Below are 18610 nucleotides of genomic sequence, written 5' to 3'. Positions count from 1 at the left end.
TCATATAAAACTCCAATATCAAATTTGAAAATATCACCCGGCATTAGCGTGGTGTGTTGATCATTCAACCTTGACACACGATAGGAGTAGTGTTGCCGTTCCATTCTATCTGAGTATGAATATGCTACGAAAAACTAAACTGTGAATAGCATTCTGTAAATTTTGAGAAGAAACTAGTTTATTATATAGGCTAGAGGGAGATGTTTGTTTACATGTTTGATATTGATACATAGAAAGATAAGATAATTTAATTTTATCTATATCTTTCTTCTTTAAAGATGAATCAATTTAATCTTTGATGATAATTTAAACCAGATTTCAACTATCTTTAAAATTATAACTTTATCCAATAAAAGATATGCTTTTTATTTTTTACCGCTCCAACAACAATTTTATGATTATGACGGACCCAATATTCAAATCTTCTTCCACAACTTACATGTGGTGAATGCTGCTACTTGAGCAAGTTATTTTATAAAATTTTAATTCTATTTTTTTTCAACGGTTTTTAATTCTCCATGTATTGTCTTCAACGGTATTTCAATCCTTGAAGTAAATGTAGCTATAGAACATTGCATATTGAGGAAGTTTCACAAAAATTCTTGTTCACGATGGAAGTATATATCCGAAGACAAATCTAATAGAGAGAGAATTTTGACAGTAATAGGATCAATCAAATACAATCAATTAGCACCTCAAACACTGGACATAGCTTTCACCAATTCCATAATGTAAGCTCTAAAAATTTTATCTAATGTCACTCACAAAGGCAAACAAAAACATGCCCTGGTGTTGGTGAAAAAAAAATTGAATAAAGGAATTCAGACCTCAAGGTATGAATCCTTAGCACAATCCAAAGGCATATTTCACTGTTACACACTTATAATACAAGGAAAACTCAAATAATTACAGTTGAGAAAATAATATCCAAGGTCCCATTATGTTTCTAATGGAGCTTTGTGATCAGGTCCAGCAAGAATAATCTGCATTAGAAATTTAGCAATGAAGACTTGGTTAGAAAATGATAGAAATGAAAGATGAATGCTTCAATTCAAAAAGATATGATCATCGGATTCGGCTCCTCTAAATTGTGAGATGCACCTTAAAGGGTAGAGTGTAGGATGTAGATGATAGCTGTTGATTGAAAAATTAACTATTGAGATTGTAATAAAACACATACACATGTATAACGAAACAGGAAGTTGTTCGAAAGATCTTTCAATCAATAGCTATCATTCCGCACTTCAACATTTCTAAAGTGCAACATGCAGCTTAAAAGAGCCAAATCTGTCTCAGCATAAATCTAGTGTAAATTCTTTAGGGAGACATACATTACAGTCAAATGCAAATCTTCTTGCAAGCATGATGGCTGCATTCCTTTCTCGCTCTGACTCAAAAGCTAATACAAAAGAAAGGCCTTGCTTTGGTTGCCAAAAGACTGCCTGTGCTGCAGCATTCCCACCTCCTCGAACTCCACAAAGCTAAAGAAAACAAGAAAGCACCATATTTTAGTGCATAGCAACAAACAAGACAAAGAAACGAAAATATCAAAATCTTGAACAGAAAAGCCTAAAGATATTTTCATACAGAAAGATAGCTACATTGTTCAAGGTATATAGACTGCCATGAAAAGGTAAGTGAAAAAGGTTAGAAACAGTATTTATCACAAAGTAAATGTATGGGTACTTTCCTTATTTACCAAGACCACACAAGCTACAGAATGATAAAAAACTTCGTACCCCATTGCCCAGAGGCTCTTCGCTATGCGAAGGTATGGGGGAGGGATGTTGTACGCAGCCTTACCCTTGCATATGCAAAGAGGCTGTTTCCGGATTCGAACCCATGACCAACAGGTCACCAAGGCACAACTTTACCGCTGCACCAGGGCTCGCCCTCAATTTGAGTTGTCACCAATAATTATCAATAACCGAGCGCCCACAATTTGAAATACCTGCATGAAACTAGAATAGTATTCTTTGGCAATTGTTGTCTTTCCTTTACAGAGCTTCATCCTCATCTTTCCAACATGAAGTACATGAATAGATTCATTTGGATGGTCTGAGCCAGTCTGAGTTACTACCACCTGCAAAGTGTTAAATTAAACTATTATTATTGTCACTGATTTTGACCATGCTCTAAAACTTCTTACATTGAAAACAAAGTGACAGCTGCAGTTTACTATAACCAAAGAATATGACCATATTTTCTAAAACTTCTTACATTGAAATGTTAATTAAGTGCAACACAAAGCAACAGTTAATGAAAATCAGACACTACTTTTAATTGAAATTTGTTTAAAAGAGAGGAGGGACAAGCATGGAACCATATACAGTTGGTGAGAACACTGCTCAAACATAAAAATCACAACTGCAAAACAAGCTCACAACTTACTAGCAGCTTGTATTGAGATTTTAACGAGATTGGTGGTGACTAGGATGGCACAAGACTACTCAGTCAAAGAGACTCTATCATGTCAAAAAACTATTAGACATATTAGTTTAAGCAACTGATAATTCTGAAAATCAGACTCACCTGGTCAATCATACTTTGATGCAATGCCAAGGAACCACACAACTTAGAAGGTTAGCCTTAATTAAAGTATTGATCTAAGAATTATAGATTTTTCAACAATAACACCCTGTAAACCTAAGAGTTGGTTGTTTTGCCTTATGCAGTCACAAGAATTACTTCAGCACAAGGCTCCTTTGCAAGAATCACCATCACGGCAAAACCAATTCAACTAATATCAGCTTTTTAAGTTTTTCTATTAGCAAAAAAAAACCCAATAATTGTCTCACCACGATATTGTACATAACATAAGGCACAAGATAAAAGCAATTTTGTTTGTTGGTCAAACCCCCATTACAAGCACCAGAATAGAATGCGCTGACAACACTGTTGTTTACTCACGTTAGAATTAAAATATGTTAGTTATGGGCCTGTCTATTTGGGTTAAGATTAGTACATAAGTCTGGCTAGTGTGTATTATCTGTGTTTAAACTAATCCTAATATAAATAAAGGAGTTGGAGGCCTGGCAAGTCGAGTCAATGTATTCCCTTTGTAGACTCTAGCTTTCCCTCCTTGCTAACAACTTAGAAGTAGTTTATGTTTTCAGCAGATGTATCCCATTTTGAATTAACCAATCTATCCCCTTTATAGTGAATGCAATTGTGCAACTAAATCTATTCATGCCCATTGCACAATAACATGGTATGGTCAAATGAGCTACAAAATAGAAATCACATGTACAAGACAAACTTATAAACTGATAATTAGAATGATAAGTTCAGATAGATGTTTGTATACAATTAGCAGAGATAAAAGTTAACATACATTAAATTCGGTGTCATGTTTTCGCACAAGTGCCTCTACATAGGTTCCCAAACCAGCAGCTGAAAAAGAATATAAAATGATTTTTTCAACTTGATTGGACAAAGAACCAAGTCCACCTATTTAAATTGATAATACAAAAATTTATAAATATTTAAATATAAGAAAATACATAGAAATGATACTTGTGAATGAATACTAAATTAAAAGTGTACAACTTGGCATGGGAACCCAACCTGGATCAATTGGACCAGTGGTTGACAATGTGATCTGGTGGCCCTCTAAAATAATATCAACCTGCAATACGCGTCCAACATCAAAAGGCTCGGGGGCATAAACTGACTTGTTAGCTCCTGAGAAAAGAAAAGTCGTATTACATGATAGGCAAGGATAGAAAAGATGCTAGATATGGCATATAATCAATATTCCACCACAATGCATCTCAAATGGTACACCTTATAGATTAAGCCCTTACAACAGTTAAGATTGGCTAACAATATGTATATTGTATAATAGCCACAAAAACAAAATCACATGCTATGAATCATAAGAAAATAGTTTATAACAAACAATCATTGTGAACATCTACAATAAAATATTTAACCAACAAGAATTTTGCTTAGCAAATAGAAAACTCAGACTTATTGATAGAGAGAAGGATAATGACAAAAAATTTGCTCCTTCAATCGGAAAGGTGACATCTAAAAGGAAGGAAGACATCAACAAGGGTATTGGTGATAATCTGAGGTACAGCACATTTGTGGAAGTGAATGACACAACAGAAAGAGACTGCTAATATGGAGGTTGCTTCAGAATACTTTGGAAACACAGTTTCATTTATCTTTTTCTGGTGCCATCTAGTTTTCTATAATATAAAGGGTAAATGAAACCAGTTATTATTTATGTTCACAAATTAAACAGGTAGAGAGCAGTAAACGAGTAAGTTCAGGGAGAGGAGTTCTTCAAGAAAAGATAAATATCCCATCGAGATAATTCCAATTTCCAAAGAGAATTGTATTGATAAGGCACAAAATAAAATGCATCACCGGAACAATGATCACTTTCCCATTTTGTTAGTAATATAATCGCCTATTCCTCTTTTACTTTGATGTTTGAAGATTTGTGTTCAGTTAATAGTTCACAATGCTTTGTATAGGAAAGGTGGAACACTTAAGAAGCAACCTGATATATGCAGATAAGACAGTAATCATGTAGGCATATACTTTGAAGCCAAAAAGTTTGTCAGAATAATAGTTTCAGCAAGTAGCAATGAAAGTGGGATTTTTTGAGGAAAAAAGTAACTCTTCTTGCTGTAAAGCAATAAATATGATGCTAAAAATAATAATAAGTTAAAAGGTAACCCCCGTTACATAGTTACATTACTTAGTTAGGTTAGATAGTTTGAATAAGACATGTTGCCTATAAATAAGGGAGGTTGAGAATGGATTGTACTCTTAGAGAGTGGGGAGAGAACAGGATCTCTTCAATACCCTGAATCCCTGAGTACTAAATAAAAATTCATTTCTTTTTCTAGTTTCTAATCCAGTTTCTGTCATAAATTAGTAGAGGCATGTTATCAAAAAGAGTATATCAATTTTATATTTGGAGTATTTTGTCCCACTAAGAATAGTTAGAAGTTTCTTGACTTGCTATAATTCTATAATCAGCAATCACTATGGATAGAAGTGTCACAGCAAAACATGAATGTTAAGTTAATATCAATACCCAAATACAAGAGGTAGATAACAGTGTAAGTAATGAGCCAATTGATTTCCATGATCAGCATTAAGAAAAAGTCAATCCAACATAACAGGTTGGCTTAAAAAAGCTATTCATCATTCAAAGTGCAAAACCTTTGGAATTTGTACCTGAAATAAGTTCCTTGTTGGCACCTTCTGTTGATACACGATACCACTGAATTGAACATTCTGAAAGTTCAGGGACATTATCAGAGCAAGGTTGAATTTGCAAATATGAACCTAACATTTCAGTTCCTTCTAATTCATATAAATGGGGAGCATTTTCCTCTCCTTTCTTTGCTCTTGCTAACTGAAAAGTGAAATGGAAGAAAATCAGTGATAAATTACTATGGAAGACATCACATCACTCCACAATTTTATCAAAAAAACAAATCATTCGCTTCAAACAAAAGATGCTTTAATAATGATGTCCAAACAATAACCATTTCCATAGAAGACCTTTGAAAACCCCCAAGTCTATATCTCATATTATAGCCAAAGGAATATAGAAGATTTGAATATATTTTATTTCATTTTTTTCATAATTTTCAACAAGTGATGCTCATATTAGATTTGAGAATTTGACAGTAAGATGCTTCTGTGCGTACACAATCACATATCAACATACATACACACATATCACATACTGCAGAATAAACTAACACTTCCTAAAGTCTTGTACATCAAACAGTGTATTAATATTTTATAGAATCAGTTAATGACAAAAAAAATCACAACCACTTCAAAATGACATAAGATAATAGGCATACCTCCTTTTGTAGACGAAGATAAAGTCTAGACTTCTCTGCAAGTTGAGCCCTCAATGCTCGAAGCTCATGTTCCATATCCATAACCTAAAATCAATACATAATGTCTTCATTTCCTTAAAATAGCAATGAAGTGTTAATATCATAAAAATATGATATGTGGCTAAGAAAATAGTCAGAAGAAGGCAATTTCAACATAGGAAAATAATAGCAATAATGTATTTAAAAGACAAAATACCACAGCCATAACCAAATACACTCCCTGAAATGCCCTTGTTCTAGATCCACTCTACACCTTCATAGATGTAATATATTGGACTGATTCAAATTCTTTATCTTGTTTTGCTAGCTTTAAGTGATCATACATCAATTGTACATAACAGTACAACCAACCAGCTATTCGTGAAAACCAGCAAGACAAACAAATCAACGGTCTCAAGAAGACTGAGATAACTCAAACTTTAACCAAATACAGAAAAAAGGGCTAGAAAATTTATAATCTAATGTCTTCAAATATACAAAGTATTTTCCTCATATCTCAAGAATTTCATCACCACCTCCAAGGCTCCAGTCCAACCTCTTTATAATGAATAAGAAAGTCAACAGCCCAAGCATACTGGCATACCAAAATATGGTGGCACTAATTATAGAAGAGAACATACAAAATACGTTGCCAATAAGTATTGACGAAAACTTAAAAAGTAGAGGTTGGGTCAGGGAACTACAATGAAGAAAAAAGAGCATTTAAAATAATAATTGATCTACGACAAGAGATAAATGAAAAAAGGTACAATGTATACCTTGCTTGGCTGATGCAGCATTTTGATTCTCCGGGCCTCTTGAACTTCCTTCATTAACTGTTCCAGATCCTAAAGTTCCCATAGGAATAAATTTTGTTAAAATGAAAATTACTTACTTGATGCAGCACTGCAATATCAACAGTTATATTTTCAATGCAACCAATCAATATCATGATTATTGAAGAGTTTTTCTTATTTGATAATTTCTTATAGAATAAAAAAATATACAAGAGAAAGTGAGTAAAGTACAATTAGGGGAATATTAAAAAAATAGAGGAAAAGAATCAAGATTCAAGAATGCATAAGGCTGTCCACTCTTTCCATACACCAGAAATGATGTAAACACCTTTGAAACAGTCATGAACATAGCACAAAAGAGAACCAATAAGCACTGTGACAAAGCAGATCTATGGTAAAAAATTGGCCCTTCAAAAAACACATTTTTTTCCAACCACATACACCAAAGAAAAGAAATTCAAAAGCGGCATAATGCTACCCATCTGGTATCCTTGTTTCATCCCCAAATTTTTAAAAAGAAACAGAAGAAATCACTTATAAAAGTTAAGTGAAGACAAAGATTTGTGCCATAGGTATACAGGGAGTTTAGATTTTCAAATGAGGTTGTCATAAGAAAACCTCTCCATGTTAGGAGACAGTTCAAAATGTTGAAAATCAATTTGTTGATAGGAAAAAAAGAGTAATGTAAGCAAAAGCAAGAGGGATTGAATCACATTACTCTGCCAAACATTCAGTTTTCTTCATAAGGAAAATCCCAGGAAAGACTAGATTTAGAATCATGAATAGAGTACTGTATTCTTTTATGGTGCATAATGTAAAGAAGACAACGATATAGAACGGAAATACCTCTAACAAGGAATATCCCATATTGAGACAACCACCAGATATTTGACATCAGAAACGTCATCCAAACCAAAAGAAACAAACAATGCCCTAAAGTCAAAAAGAACTAAATTCCCAACAGATAACTTTACATCATGCAAACTACCCTGGACCTACCTCAATAAAGGACAAAATAAAACATGAAGAAATTTTTATTCACTAATAATTCCATATATCATAAATTTAAAACAAATGTATTGAAATTAGAAAGAAAATAATTGATAATAAATAAGATGCACTTAACATTATGGCAGAAGGAAAGATCCAAACCTGCTTCCCTGAAGCTTGAGACATTCTCTCATGCTCCTGAAGTGCTTCCTCCACTCTCTGAACTGCTGCTCTGGCATTTTCTATTTCAAAACGAGCAAAAGCTCTTTCTTCATTCACAAGTTTCTTTGCATCTTCAGAAGCCTACAAATGAATATAAACTCTCAACAGTGGAAAAGAAAGTTTCTTTGATCACTCTTCCATTCATTCATAACGAATGAATAGAATGATACATAATGCTGATAAAATGTTGGATAGAAATAGACTTTGAGAGGTTTCATTCCCCAGACAAATTAGATAGACAATAGACAGATAGACAGACAAAGTGGCAGCACACAATTTTTTGTTTCATATTGCCTATACATTGTTATACTTATATGTAATAACTACAAATCGGCTGGGTTGATATTGAAATCACAAATTCTCTCAGATCATTGTGCAATAATCTAGTCTCTCTTAGACCCAGAAATATTATGCTCGTTTATTTATGGCAGTGTACAGAACAGTTTATCTTGTCCTTTGATGTCTGCAGTTGAAGCAAAGCACTTAGAAGTTTTAAGGAAATATTCGTGACAAATTTATTAAGGGATGTTATAGTAGTTTTAGGAATTTCTAGCAGACATGGAGAGGGATCAGAGTGCTGTTTTATATTAATGTTATTGCTAGTCATGTTTTTCTTTCTTTTGCCGCTGAGTTTAGAGAGAATATTAATATTCCCTTCTTATTGTTATCAAACTTTTTTTTATTTCTTATCAAATTTCTGCTTTTATCTCAAAAGGAAAAAGTAAAAGAAATTAGCATCACCTGCTTAAGAAAATTTGTTAGCTTCTTCACCTCAGACTTCTCTTGTATTAATTCCCCTTCCCTTTGAGTCAATTGAACTGCTAGAGCTTCAACCTGCAGAATGCACCAAATAAGCTACAGCTTATTAAAATCACAAATAAACTGAGTGCAAGAATAAATGATCAGTAGAAGATTGTAACTTCTGTGCAGGAGAGGTGGAACAATGAATCTATTATATAAATCAGAAAATATGAGACAATGCAAATTTGTGATTTAAAGAAAAACTATCCCGTATTTTGTTATCAATGTATTTCCATTCACTCCCCATCCATCCCTACTATGAACACCCTCCCTGCAGTGTTTATTCTGATCCATCTTGACAGAACAAAAAGAACATCAAAATACAAGTGCTCTGCAATCATGTTGGATATTTGTTGATGCAACTCCTTTAGAAAAATATAAACACCAAGAGAATGATACTTTGATCTATCTTATACTGGAATTATTACTCATTCCTTATTCACCAACTGCACCATACTGTGGCAATTATTTTACACTTAAGAGTTTCCCATGACCTAAAATGAATCAGCAAGTCTAACATTAATAGGATAACTTGCTGCACACTAAAACTTAAACAATCTATTAAAAATGCATGACGCAACCAATCATTGCTAACAAAAGGCCATGACTCACATACTAGACCTCCAGCAAAAAGCTCTTGCTAATATTTAGAGCAACCACTTATCAAACAAAATTGAGTTTAAAGGGCACAGAAAATTCTCAAGAATATTGACAATAAGGAAGAAGTACTCACATAGTGGTACACAAACAAGAACTCTAGGAAGGACAATTGAAGAGAAGTATCCTCAAATATCTCAAACACAAACTCACGTTCATACCTCCAGACAAACAATTATCTTATCTTCTCAAGATAAAATAATTCATAAACTAATTCATTAGCCACCGTCCACTACCCATAATTCACATATGACTCTAAAATTCTGTTGTAAGACAGTCTAGGTTGATTGTAGATGGTCTGCCATGTTGGTCATTTATCCTCATGTATATAGTGTAGTAATTGCAGGGTACCTACAGTCAGTCTACAATACTTGCCAATCATCTCATAGTCATAGAGGTATGAATCAAACCATTTTACATTTAATCTGTATAGTATAAGATTATATCAGTTATCAAATACTGTCATCTATTGTATATATGATTTCAAGCATTCATATCTTCTCATCACCAATTAGCAGTTAGCATTAAGTTTAAGTATTGTGTTTTCCATTTTACATGATGGGGGTCAGACACGACACTGGCCTGTAGCAAGAAAGTATTACTATTTAAATAGATCCTTAAAAATGAACAAAGAGCACAATATATGGAATTCTAGCATATGCCAAATATACTCTCCAGTCTTCCTTTCTTTTTTTGTTTTTTAAACTTTAAGGATCCAACTTAATTGAGCCCAATGATCCCTTCCCCTCCCACTCCCCCAAGGAATTTAACTTTTAGAGAGGAAAAGGTGCTCGTTGATTGAAGTATAATGAACATGACTTTACATTATATTATCAGCTTCATATGAATTATTTATCAAATAACTGAATAAATTTGAAAAGCCTGATCTAAAAAAGGAGCCAACCATAGCAATAGCTTCTGCTACATCATCCTTGTTTCTTCCTGCCACTCTCCCTTTTAAGGATTGCAGTGCATCTCGAAGCTTCTTCAAAAGAACATGCTTTTCCAGTGAAGCTGCTTCTCTGAGTCTAGCCTGAATTTCACCAGCAAACAAACAACCTAGTTATGATAGCAACATGAAATTCTTTGCAAATTGTAAGCACTGATAATTTCAATTTAAACAGTTAAAAAAAATTATATGATACAATTCTCAAGTTGAAATGCCCTCCAAAACAAAGGCATTACATAGGTATTAAAAAATTAAGTAGAATTTTAAATATAAAAATGATGACCTCTTCGGACAACTTAGCTGCAGCTGCCAAACCCTTCTCAAATTTACTGGCAAGATCGCGAACCGACAGGCGTTTCTGCTGGTCCAACAGCTGTGCAGTCTCTCGCGCAACAACCTCCTTCATAGATAGCACTTTTGGACTATCCTTTGTCTCCATGATCTGATTGTTAACTCCGATTTTGTAATTAGGAAACCGAAGAGAAGCAAATATTATATCAGCCGACACCGCCGGCACTGCATCTTTTTGCATAGTATCCCCAAAATCACGGGTCATCCTCGTCATTTTCACGAACTATAACCTCTGCCAATCACAATAAAAATGCAGTCTTTAGCAACAATAACTGAGCAGATTACATTCCACTTAAAGCCGTCCAATGAATCTTTAAAAACAAACTAAAAGAAAAAAAAAAGCATTCACTCACAGATGTGCATAAACAGAACAAAAAAAAATACTCCAAAATCAGAAACTAATAAATTGAGATACCACCACTCCACTCTGTCCACTAACCTAGTTCAAATCAAAAGCAAAATCTGACAGCTTGTAACAATGAAACTAAACCCTAATCCTGCTTCTTATCACATTTTCTTTTCTTTCTTTCTTTTTTTTCTGAGTTGGAGCAATAGGGAAAAGCAAGCTAACTAAAAAAAGACAAAAACAAAAACTTGAACTTACAGATCATGAAATGACAAAAAATGGGTACTTGAGGTTGGGATTCTTAGATCAGATGCAAAAGGGTTGCTGAAGTTTTGCTATCCACCAACAGGGTAACAATGAGAGAGAGAATATGGAAAGAAAGATGGTAGCTTTGCTTTTTGAAAGGAAAAAAGAGAATGGCGCCCGAGAGAGAGAGGGTGTGGCCCCTAAACAAGTTTGTGTTTTAAGTGTTGGCGTTTTTTGTTGCAGTGTTTCCATGTATGTTGGATACTCTATTCTCCTCTCTGTCCATTCCTTATTATGCTTTAAACTCAAAACTCTTTCGCGGGACCCACTCTTCACCGTTTACTCACACTTCTTTCCCCTTTTTTTTTTCTTTTAATTTTTGAACAGGTTTAATTACAGTGTCAAAATTTGGAAGTATGACTTTTTTAATCTTTAAAATTTTAAAATATTATTTTTAGTTTCTAAATTTTGATAAATTATTTTTTTAATCCTGACATAATAAATTTAAAGTGTTAATTTATTATATCAAGAAATTAAAAAAATAATTTGTCTAAATTCAAGTATTAAAAATAACATTTTTAAATTTTAGGTAAAAAAACACACTCTCGAAATTCAGGAATTAAAACATTAATTAAACCTTAATTTTTTAATAAAGTGATTTGGTTTTAAAATGTTTGTGTATCTAATTAACAAATTATAAAATTTTAAAAGTATTATTTATGTCAAGCAAATAACTTATTTTATGTCACCAAACACGTGAATCGACACACATCAAGTGTGTGCTTGAAAATTAAACTCAAATTGTCATTAATTTTTAGTTTCCACATCAACACTCCATTTTGGCATTAAAATCATGGAATAGCTGCCTTTGAAACACCTATCCAAACATATTACAAGTTATTCTAAATATTATATCAAATTATTAAGATTGTGTTTGGAAAACCCTCTAAATTAAGTTGAAGAGAGGGGACTTGCTTTGAGTTGAAGGCCAGCTACATTTGCTACAAACAACTCCAGTACAAACATACGTTAAAATACTTGAGGGCAAAAATTTTACGGCTCATAATAGTTATTAAAAAAATACTCATTTTAATATATTTTATTTTATTAAGTGAAATTTATTTGAGTCTTTAAATATATGAATTTCATTTCGGAGTCTCATTTCTAAATTAGTAAGACCCACATGAAATTTTATTTTTTTGGCTGAACAATATCCACATGAATTAGAATCAATAGTAAAAGAATATATTTAAAGGAGAATATTGGAAAATGAGTTATTTACACTTGACACCAAATTAATTTTACTTTTATCAACTTCAATACAAATTAGGTTCTTTTAATGAAAAAGTGACTAATTTTCACAAATGAATTTTCCTTAAATTAAAACATTAAGAAATTATATTTGTCATAAGCTTTATAAAATTTATTTTTTTACTGAAAAATTAAATTATTATAAAGTTGGAAATTTTGACAATTAAGTTGACAAAGGATTAACTTATTATAAAATTAACAAATATATAACATGCAAATTTTCAAAATCAAATCAACATATGATAATATATTATCATTTTTAAGAATAAATTATTATCTTGTTACTTTTTTCTGGAAATGACACTATAACTGTATAGTGGATTTTTTTTATGTTTTGTGCGTAATTATTATATAATTGAAGCACTTAGCCATTTGATTTGGCTTTGTTGAAATGCATAATAATAATGTCAGGGAAAACTTCTCCAAATCATGAGTTGTCATATTTTACTGGAAGGGGTTGTTTTCATTGTGTATTCAAATTTCCTTGCACTTCCTTTGCCATCAATCATCATCTATCATGTATCATCTATCATCTATCATCAAGTTTTGTAACTTCGTATGTACCTGGGATACTCAGGGAGCTTTCTCTCTCTTTCACTCTTTCTCACTCTTTTTTCTTCTGTTTTTTTTTATATATAATAATTTTCCAACTTACATGACCCTTTTCACTTCATATTCAACCTGTTCATTTTAAAATGCTTGGATGATTAAATAATATCATTTTATAAACTATACTTAAGTACTATTATAAATTCGAGTTGATATATAATCTGCTATAAGATGATAAATTGAGCTGTTTTGACTCTCGTAACTTCTCGTTACGATAAATTAGACTTTTTTTAACAAATAAATTAGTCTTTTAAAAAAATTAAATTATTTTCAAGTTAAAAGCTTAATAGGATAAACTTACTATTTACAACTAAAAAAACACAAATTATTACTTTTTAACAAACTGTTTTTAAAACTTTTGTTTTATTTTATATTTCCATATTACATCTATCCAGTGACAGAAGATAATCTTATTCAAATGAAAATCTTGAAACTATTATGATGATTGATGAAAGCTAAAACTGCATGCAGCTAAAGCTATAGAAGCAGCTGCCAAACCCTCTGAAATTGTTTATATAAAATTTCTGACAATCAAAAAATTATGTAATATTTTAATTAATTATTATAATTATGTATTATATTGAATAATCTAATAAGAGTAACATACATAATATTATAAAAAATTAAACTAAAAAAAATAACATTCTCATACTAGAAAAATCAAACATAAACCCTCTTTCTCCGGTCTCTCTAAAGTCTAAATTTCATATTAACAAAAAAATAATAATTAAAAACATTATCATTGTGACACTTCTAGAAGAGGTGGAAGAGGAAGTCATACAATGATGTTCTTCCATTAATAGGAATTTAATCACATTATGATATGTGTTAGGAAGTCCACATCGCTTGCCTCAGCCCTTGGGGTGCAGCTTATATCTCTGTTGGATAACTTTATTTAGTATCAATTGGTTTTAAGATGAAATCTAACATGGTATCAGAGCTTATAGCTCATCTTAGTTTTCTCCGCCATGTTGACAACTCTCTCCACCATATCGACGGCTCGCCTATATTGGCGACATATGTGGAGGGGAATGTTAGGAAGTTCCACATCGTCTGTCTCAGTCTTTGGGGTGCATCTTATATATATATGTTGGACAACTTCACTTAATGTCAATTAGTTTTAAGATGAAATCTAACAATATGTGGTTACAATTTTACTTCGAATTAATATACGTATTTAGTGATATATATTCCTGCTATTAATATTAGACTTAAATATGTTTTATTTCGTATATAAATTTAGGTTAAGTTTCATTTTGATCCCAAAATTTAAAATAATTCACCTTTTTAATCATATAATTTAAAAGAAAAGAAAAAGTTGTAATCTCTCTTTTGAAACATTGTTAAAAATTTCGCTTAAATGATTAACAAATTACAAGTCTCTTACTTGACAACTCACTTTAATTTTGTATTATTAAGCACCAAACACGTGATTTTCTATGAAATTAAATGTTTTGATGATGTTTGGGTAGATGATAAAGACTAAAACAATATTATTTTTTTAAAGGATCATCAATCTTAAATTTGAATGACTAAAACTAAATTTATCCCAAATTTAAAGAAAACCTATTTTGTTGTTTCAAAAGTTAAAGTTTAACATTTTATTTGAGTTTAATGTTTATATATAGATAGAATTTTATATTATCATCTAATTACAAATTATCATTTGAATTACTTTAAGAGAATTATTTAAAAAATTAACAAATTTATCATGATAGATTGTGATTAGAATGGTGTGTAAAATTTTTTAGATGGTTAATGACTAGACATTTTTCTCTTCTTTTTATTTATCTACGTCAAAACATCATCATTTCATGAGTGTGACCAAATTTTGACATTAATTAATATCAAACTTTAACTTGATAGTGAATAGTAAGGTAAGAAGAAATAAAATGATTCAATTTGCCTATAAGAAAAATAAGGTAAGAAGAAATCACAAAAAAAAAAAGGATTTAAACGATGCCATAATGATCAAACGTAAATAGAATTTGCTAATTCGGAATGAATAATGCGTGATTGAAGCCCTCCATACACACTTTAGTTTAGGATGGAGAAGCTGGATCTGAAATTAGCAACTGGGTACTTAAATCCATTAATTGACAGTGAAGCATTGTTGTCGATCTACATCAAGGAGCAATGCATTAAACATGACAACCACGACACGACTTCATATTTAAAAAGTAAGAAATTCATTACAGATTTTCTATATTTAGAAGATGTTTTTAAGGAGCACATAGATGGAAATCATTATTACCATTTACCTTAGTTTCAATCATTATATTTTTTTCATATTGTGCATTATATTATTAATCTTATTCTTTACTTTAATATACTTTAAGTCTATTTTTTAAGTCCTCCCCACAATAAAATAAAAAACCGCCACAAATGGTCCATTCAATCCACCAAAAATAAGTCAGGAGATACTAAAAATTTATTTCACAAATCTGAGGGATTGAAAAATCACATTTTATTTTAATCATATTTGAAATTCTTTTTAGTTTCTGGCTATTTTTTATAGAGCTGAAATAAACAATTAGAAAACAAAAAAAAAAAGTGTGCGTTTAAGTTTCTTTCTTTCTTTTTTGCAAAACAACCTCTAACACAGGCCCATTATCTACATTAAGAACCTCATGGCAAGTTCTAAGCGCACCTCTCCTCTCATGTTTGCTAAATATATCTCCCTTATTTAGTTTGATTTATTTATTCTCATAATCACCCCTTTCCTGAAAACTAAATTCCAAAATGTATTAAAATTTTATACTTCCAAAAAATACTTTCTGAAAGTGTTATATAATGTTTTTCAGAATTTACTTAATTTCTAGAAGCAAAAATAGGGGTTGTATGGATTTCTCAAAAAACACACGAAGCAAGACTCCCTAAATATTGACATTTTAGAGTCTGTCCTCAACATTACCATAAAACACTTTTCCTTGATGCCACTCCCCCATTACACATCCACCATTGATAAATACCTTCATCACATGTGATAACGTAAAGCATATGAATCTAATTTTATTTTTTTGTTACACAAGTGTCAACAATGAAAAACATCAAAAGAATGGTGGTAAGATGACAATGGAGTGATACTCGACAATGGTTTATTATGAGGTGGGGGCATCAGAGATGGAGGTGTAGTGGGGGGAAATGATTGTGCTAGAAGTAGAAGGGGTGAATTACATCTTGATAGTACAGTTAATGATACAAAAGCGGTTTAGGATGAAACAACACATGCAACAAGAAACGTGCATAGGGGAGGATTGACATCGAGGAGAAGTGCTTTATGTAAGTGTAGAGGGTAGAATTTGAGATGAAAACATTTAGCTAGGGAGTCTTGCTTTGTATCTTTTAAATATGACAAATCATACAACTCCAATTTTTTATTCCAAAAAGTAAATTCTAGAAAGTAGTTTCGAAAAAACATTATAACACTTCTTGGAAGTGTTAAAATTTTAATACTTTGCATAATTTAATTTCTGGAAAGGAGTAATTTTGAGAGAGAGAAAAACAAAATTATATAAAGGAGGTGATTAACATACAGGAACTTGCATTTAGCAATCACCAACCTTAATTACATCATAGCACGTCACTGTGTATACCATAATTCATAGCATCATCCATTGCAAGTTTTTCCTTGTTGAATTTTTTCCTCGTATATTCAATTATAAAATAGCTATATATATATATTCAATTATAAAATAGCTATATATATATATATATATTAATGCATATTGATTGTATTTATATTTTAATTTTTTATATCAAGAATATAATTCCATACATTTAGCATATTTTTCTTTTACTTTTATTGTTTTTCCTTATATTTAATACATCAAATTTGTTTTATAAAAATCTCAATAATATTTCAAGGCGTTTCAATATTATTGAATATTCATTTTAAGAATTCATATATTGGAGTCTCTCAACTTCGTAAGGCATTATATGCCTTGTTTTGGTATATTGCAATGTTGAGGGATGACTTAATTTCAAAGAATAGGTTAACTTTAAGTATGAGTATTATAAATCCTTTCGTATGATATTTAGTGTTTACGGATCAAAAACTTCAATTTTGAGGCTGTCAAAAAGATATTAGCGCAAATGTTATTGTGATTAAAAAATACACTCGTGGTGGTGGGTGAATGGGGACCATGATTCTTCGTTGTCGCAACTTATAAGTTACAACCTCTTGCTTGAGTTTGTGAATCCTAATGATAACTTCATTGTTGCAAATATGTGAAATTATTTTTATGTTAGAAGTCCTAAAAGTTTGATCAAGAGAGAAAAAAAAGAATTAAGAACATAGAAAAGTAATGGTGATAATGATCAATTCTTCATTTTCAGTACCTACCTCTTGCTTTTTTTTTTTTAGATTAAACTACCGCTTGCTTAAGTCAGGGAATCATAATGATAACTCGTTACAAATATGCAAACAATTTTTTTATGCTAGAAGCTCATCCTTCCCTGTTAGACAATTTGGGTTAATTACTTTGAACCAAAGATTATTAAGTTACGAGAGAGACTCTTTGGCGAGAAGGGATTCACTGACAGTGATGGTAAGTTATAACAAGGTTTTTGGAACAAAATAGTTCTAATAATAGTGGATAAAATTTATTATTTCAGAAAGAAAAAAATGTGTATGCACCGATCATTGCAAAAAGCTTACATAGTACCAAGTTTACCCATGTTTAGTATGATATGCTGATAGTTAATTAGAAGTATATATGCAATGCTACTAGTGAAAAATTAGGATTTATTTTGTATTTAAAAATATATAATAATAATAAATAGAAAAAATATATATTTGTGTTTCTGTGTGTTTTTGAAGCAATCTAATTTTTCTTTAATAATATAAATTCTTTGATGAGTGAGCAAACCCTCCCTACTTTTATATATGTTAAAGAGAGATATGAATCTTGGCCTTTTCAAGACACTACTACAAAATATAGATTTAACATCGCACGATTAATATTGATTTTTCAAAAAACCGATGTTAAGAAAAACATGGTGGTATTTTTATAAATAAGTCGAGTTAGTTAACATCGGTTTTTAAAAAATCAATGTTAACTATGTTAACATCGGTTTTGTCAAAATCGATGTTAACATGAACTAGTTAACATCAGTCTTTTAAAAAATTGATGTTAACCAGATGATGTTAACATCGGTTTTCTTTATAAAACCGATGTTGGGTTAAAGATAAATTAAAACCCATCCAAAAGGTTCTCCCCCCGCGCGCACTAGCTCAGTTTCAGAAACACAAAAGCCTCATTCTCCCTCACTGCGAAGACACAGAAGGTCACTCTGGTCTCCTCCACACCATCGTTGTCGTTAGGGTTTGTGGCCGCCGTTGGGGTTCATGACTGCTGGGGTCTGTTGGAGTCTGACTTCAGCATTCAACACTAACAGGAACAGTCCATAGTTTCTTAGTCAGGTAATTAATTTCTTGAAATGAGTTTTGTTAAGTTAAACCCTATATTAT

General features: G+C 31.5%; 1 protein-coding gene across 2 annotated transcripts; it reads right to left on the bottom strand.

The window, feature by feature from the left end:
* Positions 1-622: 622 nt before the first annotated feature.
* LOC114403847 (stomatal closure-related actin-binding protein 1-like) lies at positions 623-11479 on the bottom strand. Of its 2 annotated transcripts, none has more exons than XM_028367044.1 (13): positions 11230-11479; positions 10558-10857; positions 10230-10358; positions 8609-8701; positions 7808-7948; positions 6638-6706; positions 5841-5924; positions 5200-5380; positions 3568-3684; positions 3335-3393; positions 1952-2083; positions 1332-1481; positions 623-983 (listed from the first exon to the last, which is right to left on the bottom strand). In XM_028367044.1, exons 2-13 carry the CDS (start codon positions 10837-10839, stop codon positions 939-941), a joined length of 1482 nt encoding a protein of 493 aa, XP_028222845.1. In that variant the 5' UTR covers positions 10840-10857; positions 11230-11479; the 3' UTR covers positions 623-938. The 2 variants fall into 2 exon arrangements, with proteins under 2 accessions (XP_028222845.1, XP_028222846.1); XM_028367045.1 differs by lacking the exon at positions 11230-11479 and adding an exon at positions 11065-11161.
* Between the last annotated feature and the right edge of the window lie 7131 nt (positions 11480-18610).

This window comes from Glycine soja, chromosome 20 (assembly GCF_004193775.1).
Source record: "Glycine soja cultivar W05 chromosome 20, ASM419377v2, whole genome shotgun sequence".
Taxonomy (NCBI): Eukaryota; Viridiplantae; Streptophyta; class Magnoliopsida; order Fabales; family Fabaceae; genus Glycine; species Glycine soja.
This window is presented reverse-complemented; position numbering and strand designations above follow the sequence as displayed.